Consider the following 21,797-nt stretch of genomic DNA (forward strand, 5'->3'; position numbering starts at 1 on the left):
GGCTGGACGGCGCTCCACGAAGCATGTAACCGGGGCTACTATGACATCGCCAAGCAGCTGCTGGCCGCAGGCGCGGAGGTGAACACCAAGGGCCTGGATGATGACACACCTTTGCACGATGCTGCCAACAACGGGCACTACAAGGTTGGCATCTCCCTGTGCCCTTCTATAGCTTCTCTGTCCTCTGTAAACTTCTGGACTGTTCTAGAGCTTCGTGTTCTCTATCTTAGCCAGCCTTCAATTTTTATAATACTGTGAAGTGAGGTTTGCCTCCTCCTGCCTTGAAGGCCTAGCCATCCCCTCCCCCTTTCCCCAAATCTCTTGCCCTGCATCAGTACCTGGATAGCCTCTCATGGATTTGACAAGCACTGCTGTAGTATATAGGGTCACCCCTTAGCCATGTGGATCTGGCTGGGCTTGGCAGGTGAGTGGTAGAACTGCAGCAGCACAAATTGATTACATCACTGTGGCACTGTTCTACCTGGAAGGCAAATCCAAAAGTCCTGGCAATAGTCCAGATTAGACCATATGACAGGCAGGAGCCTCTACCTCCTGCAGGAAAGAAGGGTTACTCCCAGAACTGGAGCAAAAGACACAGAGGATAGATCAGGCACACTCTATGCTAACACCCTATGCTACTGGAAATGAGGATACAACGGTGACATGATTACCAGAGCCACCTTGAGAAGCCCTGGCCACAGACAGGACAGTATGCATAGTAAGGACTATGGCACCTTACCATGCAGACCACGTCTGTCCACATCCATATTGCCAAACAACAGTCCCTGACTGTCCGTTCCTGGAAGACACCAGGAATGTACGGCGTTTTAGATGGCACAGTGCAGCCCTCAACTAAGATTTCTGAAGCCAAGTGCCAGTGACTTGTGGCTCCCATTGTAGCTACTTGGGAGGCTGGTATCAAGAGGATCACAGTTCTGGCTCATTGTCATACTAGATAAGACAGGAACTGAAAAATAGGATTGAAACCAGGCAATGAGGAAGGACCCTATTTCAAAAATAACTGGTACCAAAAGGGGGAGGCAGGCTCAGAATGCCTGCCTAGTAAGCCGGAAGATCTAAATTCAAGCCCAGTACTGCAAAACAAACTAATAAAGATAGCTGTGAAACTCTTGCTTGAATAATTCCATTTGATATTAAGGAATTATTTTTATTTGGGGGAGGTGATGTAATAACATTATGTTTTGCATACTTTTGTGAGTCTCACACTTTTCTGCCCAGTCTTTGAACTGCCAGCCTCACTCAGACCTCAGTCTCCTGAGTAATAGGATTATAGGCATGAGCCATTAGCTCCTGGCTTGCTTGCTCCCTTAAGGGCCCGGTATTGAAAGAAATGTGAAGTTTGCGAGATGATCCTCGAGGAGTGCACAGTGTGAGTGAGGTGCGTCTGGGTCCTTGCTGGGGATGACAGGGCTGGTCATCTGAATTGCCACAACTTCTTAGTCCACACCTGAAAGTTAGATTATGGAGCAGTGTGGATTGTGTGAATTCAGTGGGTTGGGCAGGACAGCAGCTCTCACCCAGAGGACAGCCACGATGGTTTGGCAGGCAGCTTGGTAGAGCCTTTTCTCCCTGCGTCCAGGAGAAAAGAAGCCCAAGAGAGCCTTGGCCCCATATCGCTAGCCTTTAGAAGGCTACAGGTCAAAGAAGTGAGTAGCCTCCAATATTCAAGGAGTCCTTGGTCCTAAGGGTAATGCATGGTTGTCTGCCCACAACTCATGAGGAAGGAGCCAGCATTGCTGGCACCCTGATCAGCCAAGTTGGTGAGGCTGATTGCTCCAGACGTAAACTATAGTCTGTGGCAATTTGTCATAGCAATAGAAACCACGCTGATGCCATGGGCCAGGCCAAATGGTGCTCAAAGTGGAAACAGACTGTGGGTAATCAGATGTACACTAAACTCGACCTCAGACTGGATTGACATAGAAGATAAATTTAATGTTTGCACTTTGAGTTCAGTGAGTGATTGTCCTGGGCATTTGAAGTACAGGTTGTTGATTATAAATGATTGAACAGCTGTTGGAATGTCACCTTGAATATTTCTGTCAATGTAACCATCCTTGTGTATGTAAAATCAATCAAGGAAGAAGTTTTCATATTTTTTAATGTAAACGAAAATAAATAAACCAACTTGCAAAAAATTTGGTCTTTGTTTCCTCTATTCTGTGTACCCCCAAAGCAAACTATCATAGCCCCACATACTCACTCACAGGACCCCACTGCTGACCAGAGCTTACTGTTGGTGGGAGCCAGGCATTGTGAGAAGAGTCCGGGAAAGTGGCTGAGTTTTGTGAGGGAGGCAGAGCGCTTCTGGGTGAAGCCCTAGCACCTAGAGACACCTCTGCAGTGCCACTCAGAATACCTACACTGGGACCTTGGGGTTATCCTCAGTCACATACCAGATGTCTTGGGGAGGGATGTGATTTTACACAGGAACAAGAACATATTTTTCAGGCAGCCTTTTAATGTGATTTTTATGTCTTATAGGTGGTGAAGTTGTTGCTACGGTACGGAGGAAACCCTCAACAAAGCAACAGGAAAGGCGAGACACCATTGAAAGTAGCCAACTCCCCAACCATGGTGAATCTCCTGTTAGGAAAAGGCACGTACACCTCCAGTGAGGAGAGTTCCACTGGTAAGTAAGCCAGGCTACCAGACCCTGAGTTCAAGGGATGGGACGCTGTGGCAGGTGTCCTGCCATGTTTGCACATGATGCCCCCTGCGGATCGCCATGCAGGATCTCCAGAGGGCCACTGCCAAGATGCCTGCAGCCCGCTTGGGACGCCAGTCCTTCCTTTCACAAACCTCTGCGGGTCTCTTTTGCCCATGGTTGGCCTCAAATGTGATGCAGCTAAGCAAAGTGCCTTCCCTCATGAGTAGCCATGCCTCGAGGGCCTCTTCTCACAGAGCAGAACGTCCCTGGACCACGCTAGCAGAGTGATTCTGACACTCCCTTCTTGTTCCTAACAGAGAGCTCAGAAGAGGAAGATGCCCCGTCATTTGCACCTTCTAGCTCAGTTGATGGCAATAACACAGACTCTGAGTTTGAGAAAGGCCTGAAGCTCAAGGCTAAGAATCCCGAGCCTCAGAAAACTGTGACCCCTGTCAAGGATGAGTACGAGTTTGATGAGGATGATGAGCAGGACAGAATTCCCCCAGTGGATGACAAGCACTTGTTAAAGAAGGACTACAGGAAGGAAGCTAAGTCGAACAGTTTCATTTCCATACCCAAAATGGAAGTGAAGAGTTACACAAAAAATAACACGCTTGCACCAAAGAAGGCAGCCCATCGCATCTTGTCAGACACATCTGATGAGGAGGACGTGAGTATCACTGTCGGGGCTGGAGAGAAGCTGAGGCTTTCAGCGCATACAATGCTGCCCAGCAGTAAGGCACGAGAGTCTTCCAGTTCCAGGCAGCAGAAGGAAAAAAGTAAAGTAAAAAAGAAGCGAAAGAAAGAGGCAAAAGGCAAAGAAGTCCGGTTTGGAAAGAGGACTGACAAATTCTGTTCCTCTGGGTCTGAGAGCGAGTCCTCTGAGAGCGATGAGGATGATGGGGACTCTGTGGGGAGCTCAGGCTGCCTCAAGGGGTCTCCCCTGGTGCTGAAGGACCCCTCTCTGTTCAGCTCACTCTCCGCCTCCTCCACCTCATCTCATGGCAGCACTGCAGCCCAGAAGCATAACCCAGGCCACACAGACCAGCATACCAAACACTGGCGCACGGACAATTGGAAAGCCATCTCTTCCCCAGCGTGGTCTGAGGTCAGCTCTTTGTCAGACTCCTCAGGGACAGGACTAACGAGTGAGTCTGACTGCTCCTCTGAGGGCTCCAGCGTGGAGTCACTGAAGCCCACGAGGAGGAAGCAGGAACACCGCAAGAGGAGCAGTCTGCAGAGCACACAGCCCGAGAAGAGGAGCACCTTCCACCCTAGCACAGACGGCGCTGTCCCCAAGTTGGACAAGGAGGGCAAGGTTGTCAAAAAACACAAGACAAAACACAAACACAAAAGCAAGGAGAAGGGGCAGTGCTCAGTCAGCCAGGAACTTAAACTGAAAAGCTTTACCTATGAATATGAGGACTCCAAGCAAAAGTCAGATAAGGCTATCCTTTTGGACAATGACATTTCTACTGAAAATAAGTTGAAAGTGTTAAAGCATGACAGAGAGCATTTTAAGAAAGAGGAGAAACTTGGCAAGATGAAGTCGGAGGAGAAAGAATGGCTCTTTAAGGATGAGAAAGCACTAAAGAGAATCAAAGAAATGAACAAAGACATCGGCAGATCCTTCCGGGAAGAGAAAGACCGTTCCAATAAAGCAGAAAGGGAGAAATCCACTAAGGAGAAGTCTCCCAAGGAGGAAAAACTGAGAAAGAAAAGGTCCAAAGATCGACCCTCCAAGTTAGAGAAGAAGAACGATATGAAAGACGACAGGGTGTCCAAGGAGAAGGTATTCAAAGAGGAAAAAGAAAAACTCAAAAAGGAAAAGGTGTACAGGGAAGATTCTGCTTTTGATGAATATTGTAACAAAAGTCAATTTCTAGAGAGTGAGGACACTAAATTCAGTCTTTCCGATGATCAGCAAGAAAGGTGGTTTTCCGACCTGTCTGACTCTTCCTTTGATTTTAAAGGGGAAGATAGCTGGGACTCTCCAGTGACAGACTACAGAGACATCAAGAGTGACTCTGTAGCCAAACTTATCCTGGATAGTAAGGAGAAGAAAAGGGATAACAAAGCACGAGAAAAGCGAGACTTCAGAGAGACTTTTTTCCGAAAGAAAGACAGGGAGTATTTGGACAAGAATTCTGAGAAGAGGAGAGAAACAGAAAAGCATAAAAGCATCTCCAGCTATCTCTCTGAGAAAGACAAGAAGAGAAGGGAGTCTGCTGAAGGCGGGCGTGATAGGAGGGACACCCTGGAGGGGTCTCGGGAGCGCAGGGATGGGCGCACACGACCTGAGGAGGGGCACAGGGAGGATCTGAAGGAGTGTGGCTGCGAGAGCTTTAAAGACAAGCCTGACTGCGACTTTGCCAAGAACCTAGAGCCCTGGGAACGTCCCCATGCGATCCGGGAGAAGGAGAAGAGGGACGGCTTGGAAAAGGAAAGGAAGGAGAAGATAAGGACAGAAAAATATAAAGATAAGTCTAGTGAGAGAGACAGAAATGAGAAATCTATCCTTGAGAAATGTCAAAAGGACAAGGAATTTGATAGGTGTTTTAAAGAGAAGAAAGATGGCAAGGAAAAGCATAAAGACCTACACAGCAAAGATAAAGATAGAAAACTGTCCCTTGAGCAAACAAGAGAGAAGAAGGAAAAGACATTCTCTGGACTCATGTCAGAAGACTTCTCTGAAAAAAAAGATGACAAGAAGGGGAAGGAGAAGAGCTGGTATATTGCAGACATATTCACAGACGAAAGTGAAGATGAAAAAGATGATTACCTGGCTGGCGGTTTCAAGGTTGGAGAGGCCAGTGACATGCAGAGGATGGACAGCCTCCAGGAGAAGGAAGATGGGAGAGAGCCCCATCCCTCAGATAGGCACCGGAAGTCCTCTTCTGACAGGCAACATGTGGAGAAGCCAAGAGACAAAGAGCCCAAGGAGAAGAAAAAGGACAGAGGAGCTGCCGAAGTGGGGAAGGACAAAAAGGATAAGATTTTTGAGAAGCACAAAGAGAAGAAAGATAAAGAGTGTGCAGAAAAATACAAGGATAGGAAAGACAGATCTTCGGTCGACTCTGCTCAAGAAAAGAAAAACAAACAGAAGCTCCCTGAAAAGGTAGAAAAAAAGCACTCTACTGAAGACAAGGCTAAGAACAGGCACAAAGAGAAACCAGAGAAAGAGCATTCCCGAGAAAGAAAGGCCTCAAGGAGCACTGAGATGGAGAAGAGCCTGCTGGAGAAGCTGGAGGAAGAGGCTCTGCATGAGTACCGAGAAGACTCCAATGACAAAATCAGCGAGGTCTCTTCCGACAGCTTTGCAGATCGGGGCCAGGAGCCTGGCCTGAGCACCCTCCTGGAGGTGTCCTTCTCAGAGCCTCCACCAGAAGACAAGGCCAGGGATAGCTCCTGCCTTGCAGAGAAGCTCAGGGAGAAAGAGAGGCATAGGCACTCCTCCTCGTCATCCAAGAAAAGCCACGAACGGGAGAAAGCCAAGAAGGAGAAGTCAGAGAAGAAGGAAAAGGGTGAAGACTACAAGGAGAGTGGCAACAGGAAAGACTCCAGCCAGTATGAAAAGGACTTCTTGGAGTCAGACACATACGGGATCACTTACTCCACAAAAGCTGATGCAGAGGAGGACCTGGATAAAACCATTGAACTATTTTCTGCTGAAAAGAAAGAAAGAAACGATTCTGAAAGAGAAGCTTCCAAGAAAATAGAAAAAGAATTAAAGCCTTATGGATCCAGTACTATCAGCATCCTGAAAGAGAGGAAGAAGAGAGAAAAGCACAGGGACAAGTGGAGGGACGAGAAGGAGAAGCACAGGGACAAGCATGTGGATGGGTTTCTGCGGCACCACAGGGACGAGCCAAGGCTCACAGCCAAGGACAAGGACAACCCTCTCAGTGCCTTCAAGGAGAAGTGCAGGGATGAGGGCCTGAAGCTCAGCGAGACCAAGCTCAAGGAGAAGCTCAAGGAGAACACAGAGCGAGAAAAGGGTGACCCCGTGAAGATGAGCAATGGGAATGACAAGCTCCCATCATCCAGAGACCTGGGCAAGAAGGAGCCCCGGCCCCGAGAAAAGCTGCTGGGAGATGGTGACCTGATGATGACCAGCTTTGAGAGAATGCTGTCCCAGAAGGACCTGGAGATCGAGGAGAGGCACAAGCGACACAAGGAGCGGATGAAGCAGATGGAGAAGATGAGGCACAGGTCTGGAGACCCCAAGCTCAAGGAGAAGACGAAGCCCTCAGATGATGGGCGGAAGAAGAGCCTGGACATTCCTTCCAAAAAGCCTCTAGGGCTGGACCCTCCCTTTAAGGACAAAAAGCTGAAGGAATCAGCTCCCATGCTACCCACCACTGAAAGCAAACCACCCCCGGGACCAGGTGCGGAGCCCAAGGATTGGCTAGCTGGGCCCTCCCTGAAGGAGGTCCTGCCGGCCTCCCCCCGGCCTGAGCAGGGCCGGCCCACCGGAGTGCCCACGCCCACCTCAGTAGTGTCATGCCCCAGCTATGAGGAGGTGATGCACACGCCCAGGACCCCCTCCTGCAGCGCGGACGACTACCCTGACCTGGTGTTCGACTGTGCTGACTCTCAACACTCGATGCCCGTCTCCACCACGTCCACCAGCGCCTGCTCCCCACCATTTTTTGACAGGTTCTCTGTGGCCTCAAGTGGGGTTTCGGAAAACCCAGGCCAGACACCCACAAGGCCAGTCTCCACAAACCTGTACCGCTCAATCTCTGTGGACATCAGGAGGACCCCCGAGGAGGAATTCAGTGTTGGGGACAAGCTGTTCAGGCAGCAGAGTGTCCCTGCCGCCCCCAGTTTCGACTCCCCAGTGCAGCACTTGCTGGAAGACAAAGCTTCTTTGCCAGCTGTTCCTGCGGAGAAATTTGCCTGCCTTTCCCCGGGGTACTACTCACCAGACTATGGCGTCCCCTCGCCCAAGACAGACACCCTGCACTGCCCACCAGCCGTGGTGGGCAGTGCCACGCCATCCCCCGAGGGAGTCTTCTCTAACCTCCCAGCGAAGTCCTCTCCTTCCCCCAGGGCTGAGCTTCTGGCCCCCACTGTGGAAGGCACCCTGCCCCCTGATCTGGGCCTCCCCCTGGATGCCACCGAGGACCAGCAGGCCACCGCTGCCATCATCCCCCCGGAGCCCAGCTACCTGGAGCCTCTGGACGAGGGCCCCTTCAGTGCTGTCATCACTGAAGAGCCTGTCGAGTGGACCCACCCTGCCACTGAGCAGGCCCTTTCTTCCACACTGGTGGCAAGTGCCTCCGACAACCCTGTCAGCTGGCCTGTTGGCCCCGACCTTCTGCTGAAGTCGCCACAGAGGTTCCCAGAGTCCCCCAAACATTTCTGCCCCACAGAGTCCCTCCATGCCACCACCCCAGGGCCCTTTAGTGCTGCAGAGCCCCAGTACCCTGTTTCCCCAGTCTCCTACCCTTTGCCTGCGCCTGAGCCAGGCCTGGAGGAAGTCAAAGATGACGGGGAGGGAGCAGTGCCTGCTGCCATTTCTGCCTCGGAAGGAAGCGCTGCCTATGCTGCTCCTGCCAGGCTTGACTCCTTCTTCAGCAACTGCAAGTCTCTTCCAGATGGGCCCCTCGACACGGCCCCCGAGCCCACATGTGTACCCACTGTGGCTCAGGTGGAGGCTCTGGGGCCCCTGGAGAGCACCTTCCTGGACAGTGGTCACAACCTATCCACTCTTGCCCAGGTGGACCCGGTGCCCTGGCCCGATGCTTTCACCAGCCCTGAGGATGAGCTGGACTTGGGGCCCTTCTCACTGCCAGAGCTCCCTCTTCAAGCCAAAGACACTTCAGACGTTGAGGCTGAAGCTGCGGAGGGCAGTACTGTTCCTCCAGAAGAAAGCCCTGCAGGGGCTCCCGGGATCCTCAGTGGTGGGGTCTCTGCACTGGCAGCTGAGGAGCAGCCAGCACCCCCTTCTGAGCAGCCATCCCCCCAACCCCCTGCCGAGCCTGAGCCCTCAGAGGGCCCAAAGCCAGAAGTGGCCCCGGAAGCCACAGCAGAGGCAGAAAACCTAGTGGGTAAGCGGGCCCCTGAGGACTTGGAATCCAGCTCCGTGCCTGTTTCTGGCCCCCCCGAACAGTGTCCCCTAGGGGGTGGAGATGAAAGCAAGGCTGAAGAGCCCTGTGCCACTGCACACTGCACACCCGATGGTGGCCCTAGTGTGGATGATGTGACACAGGCACATGACAGTGTTGAAATCGCACATGTGACACCCCCCTCGGAAGGGACTCTAGGCGGCGCCCCACCAGAAGCCACGGATCCAGAGCCGAAGCCCATGGCTGAAACCCCGAAGGCCCCCAAAGTGGAGGAAGTCCCCCAGCGCATGACCCGGAACAGGGCCCAGATGCTGGCCAGCCAGAGCAAGCAGAGCACTCCCCCCACAGAAAAGGAACCCACCCCTGTCCCAGCCTCCAGAGCCAAGGGCCGCACCTCTGAGGAGGAGGATGCCCAGGCCCAGCACCCCCGCAAGCGCCGGTTCCAGCGCTCCAGCCAGCAGCTCCAGCAGCAGCTGAACACATCCACCCAGCAGACGAGGGAGGTGATCCAGCAGACGCTGGCCGCCATCGTGGATGCCATCAAGCTCGATGCCATCGAGCCCTACCACAGCGACAGGTCCAACCCATACTTTGAGTACCTTCAGATCAGAAAAAAGATAGAAGAGAAGCGGAAGATCCTCTGCTGCATCACCCCACAGGCACCCCAGTGCTATGCCGAGTATGTCACCTACACAGGCTCCTACCTCCTGGATGGCAAGCCCCTCAGCAAGCTGCACATTCCCGTGGTGAGTCCCGGCACCCACATGGCCGTGTACGCGTGCGCACATGCACACAGACACACGCACACGCGCACGCGTGCGAGAGAGAGAGAGAGAGAGAGAGAGACGGTGGGGCCACAAGCCAAGCTGGCTTCTTGAGGTCAGGACTGGTACTCAGTAAACAAGGTGGTCAGTGCCTCTGTCCTTGGAACTCCCTCACCCAACTCATCTCTCCAGCAGGGGAGTGGGCACCAGGCCCACTGCATCTTGTCACGGGTGGGCAAGCATCACTCAGCCCATACAAGCTTCTTCCTCCTATGTCCCGCTCCCCTCCTTCCCCCAAGTCTTCCAGAGGTAAAGAGGGCCCTTCCTGCCTCCCTGTTCTGACTACTACACAGCCATATCACCCCTCTAGAAAAGACCAGGCCTCCTAGATAGGCTTCGTCCTGGCTGTCAAGCCAAGGCCTGTTGTAATTGGCCCGCTTTGAGGGGGGAGACCCAAATGCTGTGACCTGTGCATTGCACAAGACTCAAGGTCTGGTCCGAAGAGGGCAGGCTATGCTGCCTGCATTGGCTGTGCTCTGAGAGGCCTGAGCTGGCAAGCACACCTGGTGGTCCCTCAGGTGAGGTGAAAGTGGGGCTCCTATTATGGACTTGCCCTGGAAGGGTTAGGTTTCAGGATGGTAAGGGCTGTGGGGCAGCACTCGTCCTCTGTGGAAAACCAGGTCATAGCCAGGTTGACATAGATGGGAGTGTTCAAAGAAACCTGACCTAAGCTGTATCTATTCTTAGCTTTGTGGATTTTTTTGTTATTTTGTTTTGCTTTGTTGGTTTGTTTTTGTATGGGTACTAGAGCTTGAATGCAGAACCTTGAATGGCTTTGCTTTCCCGCTCAAAGCTAGCACTGTACCACGTGGTCCACACTTCATTTCCAGCTTTTTGGTGATTAGGTAGAGAAAGTCTCATAGACTTTTTTGCCCAGGCTGGCTTCAAACCCTGAGCCTCAGATGTTAGCCTCCTGAGTAGCTAGGATATATGCACTAGCCCTTGGCACTCAGCTCTATTCTGGTTTGAACTTTGTTTTCTCCTAAATTTTTATGATGAAAATAGAAGTAGATGGCTCCTGTAGAAAATTTGAAAGATGGAGAAAAAGAAAAAAAGGCCACTGTAATCCTACTACCCAGCTGATCTCGCACATGTCTTGTTTAGGTGTCTCTCAGATCATGGATGAAGCAGGCAGGGGCGGTCAGGCTGATGTGTTGGGTGTCCTGTAGGTCCAGCCCCCTCTGATGCTGCCGAGTCCCTTGCCGGGCCAGAGGCCATAAACGCACAATTCTACGGCGCGCCAGGTCTGGGTCTTAAGCTTGTCTCTCAACGGTGGGGCATAGACCCCATGAGTAGCAAGGCACTTGCACCTGCCTGGCACCAGGTTTGAGATGGCCCAAGGATACAGCGTCCTGTTGGAAATTTCATGGCCCACCAGGAGCCCATCCCATGAAGGGATGTTACGGGCGGTCTGTACACCGTGAATTTTCAGTTTTCAGCTAACTTTAGATGAATAAAGAAGTTTAAAGTTGAAGGAGCATCTGCCAGAGGCCTTGTGACACTGTCACAGGAGCGTGTTGGCCTCCACCATGGGCAGGTCTATGGCAGGTGTTCCATGATGGGTGTGAGGGTCTGCACTCCTGGCAGGATGCCCAATGCCAGGGTTGAGTCGTTGTGTGTCACCCAGGGTTCTTTGGGGTCAGGCATCTGCTCCCTGGTGACTGCCTAGAGCACCAGGTCAGAGCTGCCAGCCAGGGCACCCAGTAGGACGCTACTGCCTTTCCTTAGTAGTTCACTGTGTCTTAGTAGATGAGTATGGATCTTTTCCTCCTCAGTGCCCGCCCCAGGAGGCCCTGGCCTGCAGGTCTGCTGCTTTCTCTCCAGTGCATCTGGTAACTAGAGTCTTGCTGTCAGGAAGAGCTGTCCTTCAGCCTGTGGTGTTAGTGTTGCCAGTGTTTGTGTGTGCTGCTCAGAGCTCCATCCAGCCTTCCTCCGAGTACTGCCCTTCTATGCCACTGTGTGCTCCTTCTCTCAAGTACCACGCCCCAGCCCTCCATCACCATGAGCTCCTTCTGTGGACACACATGGTGCTCGTGTCCATCTTCCATATTGGTTAGAGGTATGTGGTCCACCTTTCTGGGCCCTTCTGTGGCATAGTCATACACTCATATCCGTCTCTTCTCCCTGGCACCAGCGCCCTCAGTCTGGGTGGCTTTGTGCCGTTCCTCCTTCATTGTTAAATGCAGCTCTCTAGTCCAAATATAAGTCTGCTCTAGGTGTGGCCCTGCTGATTCTCCCTCCTCCTTTCACCTGCAGATTGCACCTCCTCCCTCCCTGGCGGAGCCCCTAAAGGAGCTGTTCAAGCAGCAAGAGGCGGTGCGAGGGAAGCTGCGGCTGCAGCACAGCATTGAGCGGGTGAGTGGAGCCCCATGCAAGGGGAGGGGAGTGAGGAGGAGCTGGTGCCTGCACACCTGTGCGCCTGCACTCACCTGTTCCTGTCCTCCCCCAGGAGAAGCTGATTGTGTCTTGTGAGCAGGAGATACTGCGGGTTCACTGCCGGGCGGCCAGGACCATTGCCAACCAGGCTGTGCCCTTCAGTGCATGTACGATGCTGCTGGACTCGGAAGTGTACAACATGCCTCTGGAGAGCCAGGTGAGGGCCCTCCTCAAGGCATCAGTTTGCCCTTGTCCCCAGGAGTCCCTCCTGGGGTCACCAGGCAGGCAGCAGCTGGACTCCATCCACAGTGGACTACTCCCCCAGGAACATGCTCTGGACAAGCATGGACAAAGGCGTTCAGGACAATCTTTCTGGACGTCTTGTGAATTCTGTTTAAGTTCTGAGGCACTTGTGCATACAGTTAGGATAAGAGGCCTCCCTTCTTCCTCTCACAGGCTCCAGGGATGATAGCACTGTTTATATGGTAGGCTCTATCTGCAGCTGAGGGTAGCCAAAGCTGGTGCAATAGTGGCAGCAGTGTGGTCACAGGTCTGTCCTCATGGCCCTCCAGAGAACACACTGTCCAAGCTGTCTTGGACACCAGCCTTGGTGAACGTTCCATATTCAAGACTCAGATCCAACAGGCAGCCCTCTTGTTACTCTCCACCCTCTCTGAGCCTGAGTATCCCACAGGCATCGTCCCAGAGCCCACCCTGTGCAGCCTGAGGCTGCCTTACCCCCACTGAGCTCCCTGACCCCTGTGGCTGGTCCCACCTCTGAGGGGCCCATGCCAGGACCCTACCTCCCTGTCCAACATACACTTGCCTGGAACTAGTTCCTTCCTAGCCATTCAAAACTTGGCAATGCCTTCTCTCAGGACTTATGCCCTAGAGACCCCAGGATTTACCATGTGGTAACATACCATGGTTGAATGGTTTAAGCAAAATATATTTGCTGCTGGGAATATGAAGCCCTGGGTTCAAATCTTCAGCAGCATGTAAATAGAAAAGGCCAGAAGTGGCGCTGTGGCTCAAGTGGTAGAGTGCTAGCCTTGAGCAAAAAGAAGCCAAGGACCATGCTCAGGCCCTGAGTCCAAGCTCCAGGACTGGCCAAAAAAAAAAGAGCAAAATATATTTGCCATGTACTCCAAGATAGTCCATTCTGGAGACATTTACACTTTTTCCATTTCATAGGCATAATAATAGGCTTTCTATAAAGCAAGTCCCAAAGCAGAAAGATTAGTTGGGGATGAGACATGGGAGATTGGATGTTTGGAAGTTATACTTTGTATAGAAAAGAGAAAAAGGTTTTAAGCAATTTCCTGGGTTGCTTTTGAAAGCCAAAGGAGACAGAGGGTCTCTAGCTAAAGCTTCTTCCCATATGCATGTTTCTCACTGGTCGGGGCACTTTGACAGTAGGAAGTCACAGACCAAGTCATGGTGCTCACGATCCTGGGGTTTGAACTCAGGGCCTGTGCACACTGTCCCTGAGCTTTATTGCTCAAGGCTTGCACTCTACCACTTGAGCCACAGCTCTACTTCCAGCTTTTTTTGGCAGTTCATTGGAGACAAGAGTCTTACAGACTTTCTGCCCAGGCTGGCTTTGAACTGGAATCCTTAGGTCTCAGCCTCCTAAACAGCCATTGGACATCCAGGATAAACCCACTTACTTATCAGACCTGCTGCACTGTGGCCTCTAGTTCATCTTCCTTCCCGTGGGCTTCTCTAGCCTGGCTCTGTTTGCAAATCCATCTATCATGGTGGAACAAGTAAGTTTGTATCTGAATAAAAATGAAGTGATGGCTGAAGGATGCTAAGTCAAACTGTGCAGAGTGGAAGCCAATGAAGAGGCTGATCCCAGGCAGATATCCCAAAGAACAAAGGGGAAGAACTTGAAATAATGCCTTTTTTTCTTTTTTATTGGTCCTGAGGACCTGGTCACTATCCCTGAGCCTTTTTGCTCAAGGATAGACCGCTTTGAATCACAGCATGAGGCACCGGTGGCTTACACCTAATCCTAGCTACTCAGAAGGCTGAGACCTGAGAATAGGGGTTCAAAGCCAGCCTGGGCAGGAAAGTCTATAAGACTATTATCTCCAATTAACCACCAGAAAACCAGAAGTAGCGCTGTGGCTCAAGTGGTAGAGCACTATCCTTGAGCTGAAGAGCTCAGAGACAGTGCCCAGGCCCAGAGTCCAAGCTCCATAACCAACAACAACAAAAGTGTCACAGGACTTTCCTGCCCCCCTCTGGCTCCAAACCAGAATTCTCAGATCTCAGCCTTCTGAGTAGTTAGAATTATAGGTGTGAGCCACTGGCACCCAGCTATGATGCTCTTTTTATATAAACTCACTTTCCGGAAATGGAGGTCGCTATGTCTAGAAAACCTTGCTCCACCCCTCCATGCACAGGGGCTGGGTGTCCTCAGGTGGGGCTGCTGCCACAGCTTCTGTAGCGGTGCCTGAGGATACTTCTTCCCAGGGCACGGTAGACAACCATTAAGGGGAATGGGAAGGTAGCTTGTGCTTGTCCACCTCTGCGATGAAGTCACCCTCTGCTCTGTGTTGGAGAAAGGACAAGCAAAGCAGTATGTGGTCTGCCTTCTTGTGCCCCTCTCTCATTAATATCCATGTTTGTTCTCTCCAGGGTGATGAGAATAAGTCTGTCCGAGATCGTTTCAACGCTCGCCAGTTCATCTCCTGGCTGCAGGACGTGGATGACAAGTATGACCGCATGAAGGTAAGGAGTGAGGAGCCTCCTTGCCTGCCTTCCCTTCCGTTCAAGTATGCAAGAAGCAGCTCCTGATGCTGGCTGAACCAGGCCCCTGGGCCATATGGTCAGACCTCTGTGAAACCTGGCCTTGAGTGCTTTGAGGTCACAGCAGGTACCTACCACTGCCCTTCTCTTAAGTGCCATCAGGATAGTAGACAGGAAGATGGTAGGGGTAGATGAGAAAGTAGATGCAAATGCCTGCCTGCTCAACAAGGATGGCACAAGACCCCAAGAAACTACAAGGACAGTAGCTGGCTGTAACATCTCCTCAACACAGCTGGCCCATGCCACATCCACAACCCCAGCACTGTATATCTTGGACAACATACCACAGCAGTTTGCTCAGGAAGGTTGTTGGTGAGGACACAAGGACTAGGGGAAGGAGGATCATAAGCCCACGTGGCCCTTAAACTTAACACAGGTATCCACGTGGCCCTTCACAGGGTATTTGACATCTGAGGCACAGTCTGTGCCCACAGTTCCCAGGGGATGGGGATCTCTCTCTCTCTCTCTCTCTCTCTCTCTCTCTCTCTCTCTCTCTCTCTCTCTCTCTCTCTCTCTCTCTCTCTCTCTCTCTCTCCCTCCCTCCCTCCCTCCCTCCTCCTGTCAGAGCCATCTCCAGGTCAAGTGAGGCCCAGGGAAACTCTGTACAGAGAAACCAGCACATTGACACATACAGTAAAAATGCCATGTCTTTTGTTAATGTGAAACTCCTACGAACTGATACATAAAGAAGCAGTCCAGGAAAAAAAAGGAGGTAAAATGACCAGACCTTAATGAAGGGTTGCTCAGTATAATCATTACTTTCACAATCAAAAGGTAAATTTAGTTTCCCATTTAGAAGATTATGGGGCTGCAAGTGTGGCTAAAGTAGTAGAATGTCTAGCAAACATAGATCTCTGAATTTGCCCCCCTGCTGGGGTGGAGGGGAAATGTTCATAGAAGGCTGCCATGCCAAGGCTGGAGGAGGACGCCGGCCACCTCCCCCCAGGTTGGCAGAAGTGTCAGCTGCTGGATTTACATCGAACAAGTTGACAGCCTCTATCAGATTTCAGAATGATATTATGGCTGGTGATATGGCCTAGTGGCAAGAGTGCTTGCCTCCCAAAATGATATTATGTCTAACGTAGCAGTCTTGCCTTAGTCATTTAAAACTTAATTAAGGTCCTGGACAAAAGCACTCATTGAAATGCATAGAATCTACCACTACAGCCTATCAAGCTTGAATTTAGCACTGAGCACCTCTGATTTCCCTGGGTCGTCATTTCATCCTGTCCGGGCCCTTGTGTGCACTTTCAGTGGCCGAGTTTCTATGCGAATACAAAGAGTGAAACAATGCTATTGCCATATTCTATTAAGAAGCTATGGCGGCTAGAGGCTGTACCCATAGTTGCTGGCAGTGCTCCTAGGGTGGGAGTTAGTGTGGCCTAAACAGAACAGGAAAGGAGAGGAGACTTGTGCACGGCCCTGTTAATGACTGCTGCCCAGTCACTGAACAAGAATGCGAGAAGCTTAGGATATAGGACTGCCAAGTGCCATGCCCTGGTTCCCGGGGGCAGCACCACACACCTGGCTTCAAGGAAGCCTGGGTGCTTGAGGCTCTGGCCAGGGAGAGTGGTGACAGTGCATCAGGCACAGGCTCCGTGCTGCAGACCAGGATAGGGGTGCAGCATGATGTGAACTGGGCACAGTAGTGCATTGTGGGGCCCTTGTCTGCCCCCTCACTGTGTGTGTCCCGCAGACGTGCCTCCTGATGCGGCAGCAGCATGAGGCTGCAGCCCTCAACGCTGTGCAGAGGATGGAGTGGCAGTTGAAGGCCCAGGAGTTGGACCCTGCAGGACACAAGTCCCTGTGCGTGAACGAGGTGCCCTCCTTCTACGTGCCCATGGTGGACGTTAATGATGACTTCGTGCTGCTGCCAGCGTGACACCTCGGGAAGGCTGCAGAACATAGACAAGGGCCACACAGTCGCCCCGTGCTGCCGTGGAGTCCGGTGGTAGTAGTGGTGGTGGTGGTGGTGGTGGTGGTAGTGGTGGCGGCGGCGGCGGCGGTATTGGCGACCGCGGCAGAGGAAGAGGAGGGAGCACAGCGTCCACCAGGAGGGAGGAGTCCAAAGACTGTTCTGTCCGCATGCCTCCCCTTCCAGACTGGCCCCGATGCCAGGGATGCAGAATGTGTGTCTCTACCAACTGCCATGGGAGCACAAGGCCAGCTCTCCACAAAGCCTCGCCATGGGAGGAGGAGACTCCTGGGCATGGGCAGCTCTCCCAGCCCGGCGTCCTCCATGTCCTCTTCCAGCCAACTGCAGGGCACTCGAGGAGTTTGTGCAACAGTGTGTTTTTAAATTCCTCGTTCCATTCTGATCAGCTACAGGAAATGAACTGAACCTCCAGGTCGGAGGGACAGGAGAGCGCCATCCCACAGAAGGTCCTCAAGGTCCTCAGGACAGGCTGGGACACTAGGATGCTGGTGCCAGCCAGGGCCCGGCTGCCACCTGCCCGGCCGCAGAGGGACACAGCCAGGACTCTCCAATAGTGTTTTTAATGGAGTCAAATCCACGTGGTTTGTATATTTTTTCCTTTAATCTTGGGCATTTTGTTTCTCTTTCTGAGAACGTAACTTGAAACACTACAGAGCCAATAGTCCTATAAAGAGTGTATCTGCAAACGCTGTACAGTTTTATATACATTCACAATGTACTTTTGCTGCCTTCTAGATAATTTATTTTGCAACACATTACTGCACAGTTGTAAATAACTTATGTACTGTAACATCACTTTCAGTTATGTGTAAAGAAATAAATAAATTAATTAAAATGTTCTTTGTACATGCGCTGGCCATCCCAGGAGGAGCAAATGTGTAACCAACAAGTTGTTCTGTCTACAAACTCAAGTGTACTAAGCTTTCCTTCTCAATAGTTCCATTTTAATCTACAAATGAGCATTTTCCTCTCTGTGCCAGACACTACCCCTCCTGTAAGTAAACCCTTCACTTGGCTGTCACTGCCCCTCCCCCTCCCCACAGGAAAGCAAGGATGCCTCCCCTCCCCTTTTCTGGGGTCAGACTGCCAAGCTCCCCCCCTCCCCCATCTGTTCCTTGGCCTGTGAAAGCAGGAAGGCTGGAGAGAGCTGCCTTCCCTGGCAGCCCCCAGCCTGAGACCTTCCTTCCCAAGCACCATGGAGCTTCTGCTGGAGGTCAGGGTGTCAGGAATAGGCCAAGACCATTCCTAGTTTTTCTGGCAGCTCTGAGCTAGGGGATCCCTGTTTCTCAAGTCTCCTCACTGACAGAAAAATAGCTTAGCAAGGGTAGAGGCCCGGTATATCCCACAGCCAGGCATTGCACCCAGTATTCAGACAAAGCCCAAAGTCGGACCAGTGCAGTGCTATCAGCAACGTGGCCTGCTGCTTGTCCTGCTGGGTCACATCCTTCAGAAGCTTGAGGAGTACAGTGGGACCCTCATTCCCCAGCCACACAGGTTGTTGCGCTTCTGCTTTTGTGGATCCCTCTGTTCCCTTCAGCGCTTGCTCTCACCTGGCCTGGAACCCTCCCGAGCCAGAGGCATTGGCACTGACCTTCAGTCAGCTCATTGCTCCATTGTTACCATGCTGCTCCAGATCCACTGGCCACCCCTGGGCCCACAGATTCCCCCAGCTCCTTCCTCCTCCTGCTTGGTCTTGCAGCCCCTAGCTGCCTGTGGGGTCCTGCTGCTTTGGTGGGTCTCCCCAAGGTGACCATCCTGAGCCCGCTTGGTGGGTCTCCCAAGGGACCATGTGGCCGGGCCTCGTCTCCACCCCTCAGCCCCACGGTCCCCAAGGGTCTGACTGGAGTTCGTGGAGCTTCCGGTGGAGCAGCAGGAACAATGGGCCTGGGAGGAGGACACTCAGACCCCACAGGCCCTGGCAGGTGGGCAGCGGGGAGTGAGCAACGCCCCAGGTTCACTCATACTGCTTTCTCCTTGAGTTTGAATCATGTAGGTACCTAGACCGGGCTGCCAAGACAGTAGGCTTTGAATGGGGAGTGACATGTTCTGCTCAGGTGCAAAGGCAGATCTGCACCCGTGAGACTGGGGGCCTGGGCTGGAGGAGGAGAGGCTGGAGACGGTGCTCGTGGTCTGCGTGGGAGATGGAGCCCTACCAGCTCCCCTCCATCCTGCCCACCTGTCCAGGCACGGGCCTTAACGGATGTGGCCACATCTGTGGAGTGTGCCTGGGGCCTTGGGACCCATAGGGTTTCTTCCTTCTTCCCGTGTGGCATCCTGATCAAGCTCCATTTCACAAACCACATTTTAAAATAAATAAAACTGGAATAGCATGACCCCAACAGTACTGTGATAACCTGAGGGGCGGAAGTTCTGCCCCACTGTGGAGCGTCAAAGGGGATCCTGCCCCACATAGAGGGGCCCGGAACTCCCACCCCCACACACTGCAGGTGGGGGTGGGGGGGTAATGAGGGCAGGGTTCCAGTCGAGGTGGGGATACTTGAGGAAGCAAGGCGAGGAGGCCCCTTGTGGAGCAGAGCAGTGCCCAGGCCCGGGGAGAGTCTGGGCCTGCGGACGGGAGAGGCCCAAGCTCAGGCCTGGGTAGCAGAGAGGCCTGAGCCTCCAGGCCTGTGGACAGGAGTGACCCGAGTCCAGGCCTGTAGCGAACAGAGGCCAGTGCGGCCTGAGCCTCCGGGCCTGAGGAGAGCGGAGGCCCGTGGAGCGTGGAGAGCCACAAGGCCCACGGAGAACGGAGGTCTGTGGAGAACAAGAACCCTGCAGAAGAGGCCTGTGGAAAGCAAAAACAAAACAAATCCTCCTAGCTTTGGGGTGGCCCGGGGCAAGGCAGTTGCAGACTGACTTACAAAACTCATTTGTCTGTCACCTTTAATGGTGCCTGGGTGGACTTTCTCGATCCCAGGATATAACATGCAAAGCTTGGTGATATGATGAGGGAATGGGGGTGTAGGGTGCAGGTCAGGGGCTCTGGCCTCCAGCAAAGCAAAGCCTTGAGCCGGGCTGCTCCGTGGTTCCCTCAGCTCTCTTGAGATGAGCAGGGATGGAGAGGACAGTGGTGGGTGTCAGGAGATGAAGCCTTTTGACCAGCTGGGTTGTCCTGTTTATTTCCACCCCCTCCAAGTCCTGCATATCCCTGGGGTCCCTCAGCTCAGCAGGTGGAAACTAAGGCCAGACAAGATCCGCTATGAGCTATGGGAGGGGGCGGAGGAGGGATGGTGATGAGGGATGGTGATCAGGGAAAGTGTTAAGGTCCTAGCTAGAGAAAAGCAGAAACTGAGGGTAAGGAGACTTGCCAGACTTGGTCTGCACGTGGGTGTGGTGGAGACCCTAAGTAGATACAATGAGGGAGTGTCACAACTCTGTGCAACATCAAAAGCTGCTGTGTGACACCCCCCCCCAAGTCCCCTCCTCTCTGGTGGCTCAGTGTCCCCCGTGGGGTTCCAAGACTCCCTGCATTTCTGTGTCCTGGACAAAGGAAGGTCCCAGCTACGTGCAGCTTGTTTCCCCTTCAGTGGAATCCTATTATGAAGCCAGCTGAAGGGGCCACCAGCCCCCTCCCACCCACCCACCCACCCCCGAGCTGGCACAGGCTGTGATCTGTGAAGTATTGCATCCTTCCCGACCCTGAAGAGCCTCAAGGCCTCAGGCCAGCTGTCTGCCATATGTCTGGAGCTGGCTCACTGCCTGGTCTTCTCTATGGCTGCTCTTCTGAGGGTGAGTGGTGAAACCAGGCTACTGGCTGCCGAGGGGACCCACTCTGCGGTTTTCCTCTGTGCCTCCATCCCTCACCTACCTACCACAAGGCCAGCCCTCAGGGTCCTGGTCCTGGATCTAGGCTCTGTTGCTTCTCCTAGATGGGAAATGGGGAGGGGGGTGACGTGGACATCCTCACCAATTCACAGGTTGCCAGCCCTGTTCCCCAAGTTTTCTTACTGGCTGCTGGCCACAGGACAGGAGGTCCAAGCCAGGAGGGTCCTGTGGCCCTTTACAGAAGCCAGCAGTGTGGACCCAAACAGCCTCAGAACTCCCTGGCTACAGGTAGTGCACCAGCCAAGGGGGAAAAAGGTCTGGGCACTGAAGCATGGAGGGCTTGAGAGGCCCTGCTCCTCGGGTACCCCTCACCCTGGTGGGCCTGGAGCGCCTGGAGAAATGAGCTGATCCTGGGCTTCGGGTTGTCAGGAGGGGTCGGGGTTTGTCCCAAGTCCTGGTCCTGTTGCCAGGCCCACAGTCCCGCATAGCCTGGCCTGGCTGGAGTGGACCTTCCAATCGCTCTAATCCTTAGAGGCCAGCTGGAGGCAGGGGCTGTCCACGCTCCTGCTCTGCTCTTGATGGCCAATGGCTGTCCTGCAGGGCAGCCATCCTGGAGCCGGACCGGGGCCCCAGACCTCACAGGGCTCCACAAAAGCCTGGGAACACAGTGGCTGTGTGGGCAGAGTCCCTCCTAAGAGCCCCCGCCCCCAGCCACAGTGCCCTGGGGCGGCAGTAAAGGCCAGGCACTCCGCTCTGCCTCTCATCCTCTCGCTGCCCCCCACATTCACTGGGGGAACAGGAGAGGCTCATCCATGACAGGGTACAGTTACAGGGTGCAGTGCAGGGGTGAAAGGTGAGAGGCTGCGCAGCTTCTAGGCCAGCCAGCTCAGCCTGGAATGAGTGCCCTGCACCGAGCGGGGGTGGTGGGGATGGAGCATGGGCCCTTGTTCAGAAGCACTTAGAATTTTCAGACAGTTATCAAAGTTGCAAAAGAAGAGGGCAGCAAAGCACAAGTCAGGAGGCAGATGCCACTGCGATGGGCTGTGGCTGGGTCAGGAAGAACCTCACTAGAACCCAAGCTTTCCGGCCTGACAGAGGTGAGGGACGGAGGCCAGGAGCGAATGCGCAGGATGGAAGATGAATGGACCGGCAGGGGCATGGGGGAGACCGCCTGGGAGCGTGTCCTTTGTCCCAGGCCTTCCACAGGATCACATTGCCCCTTGTGTCGAGGCGTCCTGGGCCTTCAGCACTGCCCTTCCGGAGGCCAAGGACAGCTGGGGACACCCCCCCCCCCACCTCAGGAGGCCCTGGGGAAGAAAGTGGACACTGGGGTG

General features: G+C 53.2%; 1 protein-coding gene across 6 annotated transcripts in view; it reads left to right on the top strand.

The window, feature by feature from the left end:
* Ankrd11 (ankyrin repeat domain containing 11) overlaps positions 1-17,544 on the top strand; it is a 163,653-nt gene extending 146,109 nt beyond the window's left edge. For all 6 annotated transcript variants that reach the window (XM_048354930.1, XM_048354935.1, XM_048354929.1 and 3 more), the window contains 7 exons: positions 2-144; positions 2,506-2,653; positions 2,989-9,491; positions 11,826-11,924; positions 12,019-12,162; positions 14,592-14,684; positions 16,459-17,544. In XM_048354930.1, coding sequence (XP_048210887.1) covers positions 2-144; positions 2,506-2,653; positions 2,989-9,491; positions 11,826-11,924; positions 12,019-12,162; positions 14,592-14,684; positions 16,459-16,644 — 7,316 coding nt within the window. In that variant the 3' untranslated portion in view covers positions 16,645-17,544. The remainder of the gene's footprint in view (position 1; positions 145-2,505; positions 2,654-2,988; positions 9,492-11,825; positions 11,925-12,018; positions 12,163-14,591; positions 14,685-16,458) is intronic.
* The last annotated feature ends 4,253 nt before the right edge of the window (positions 17,545-21,797 follow it).

Source organism: Perognathus longimembris, chromosome 10 (genome assembly GCF_023159225.1).
Source record: "Perognathus longimembris pacificus isolate PPM17 chromosome 10, ASM2315922v1, whole genome shotgun sequence".
NCBI lineage: Eukaryota > Metazoa > Chordata > Mammalia > Rodentia > Heteromyidae > Perognathus > Perognathus longimembris.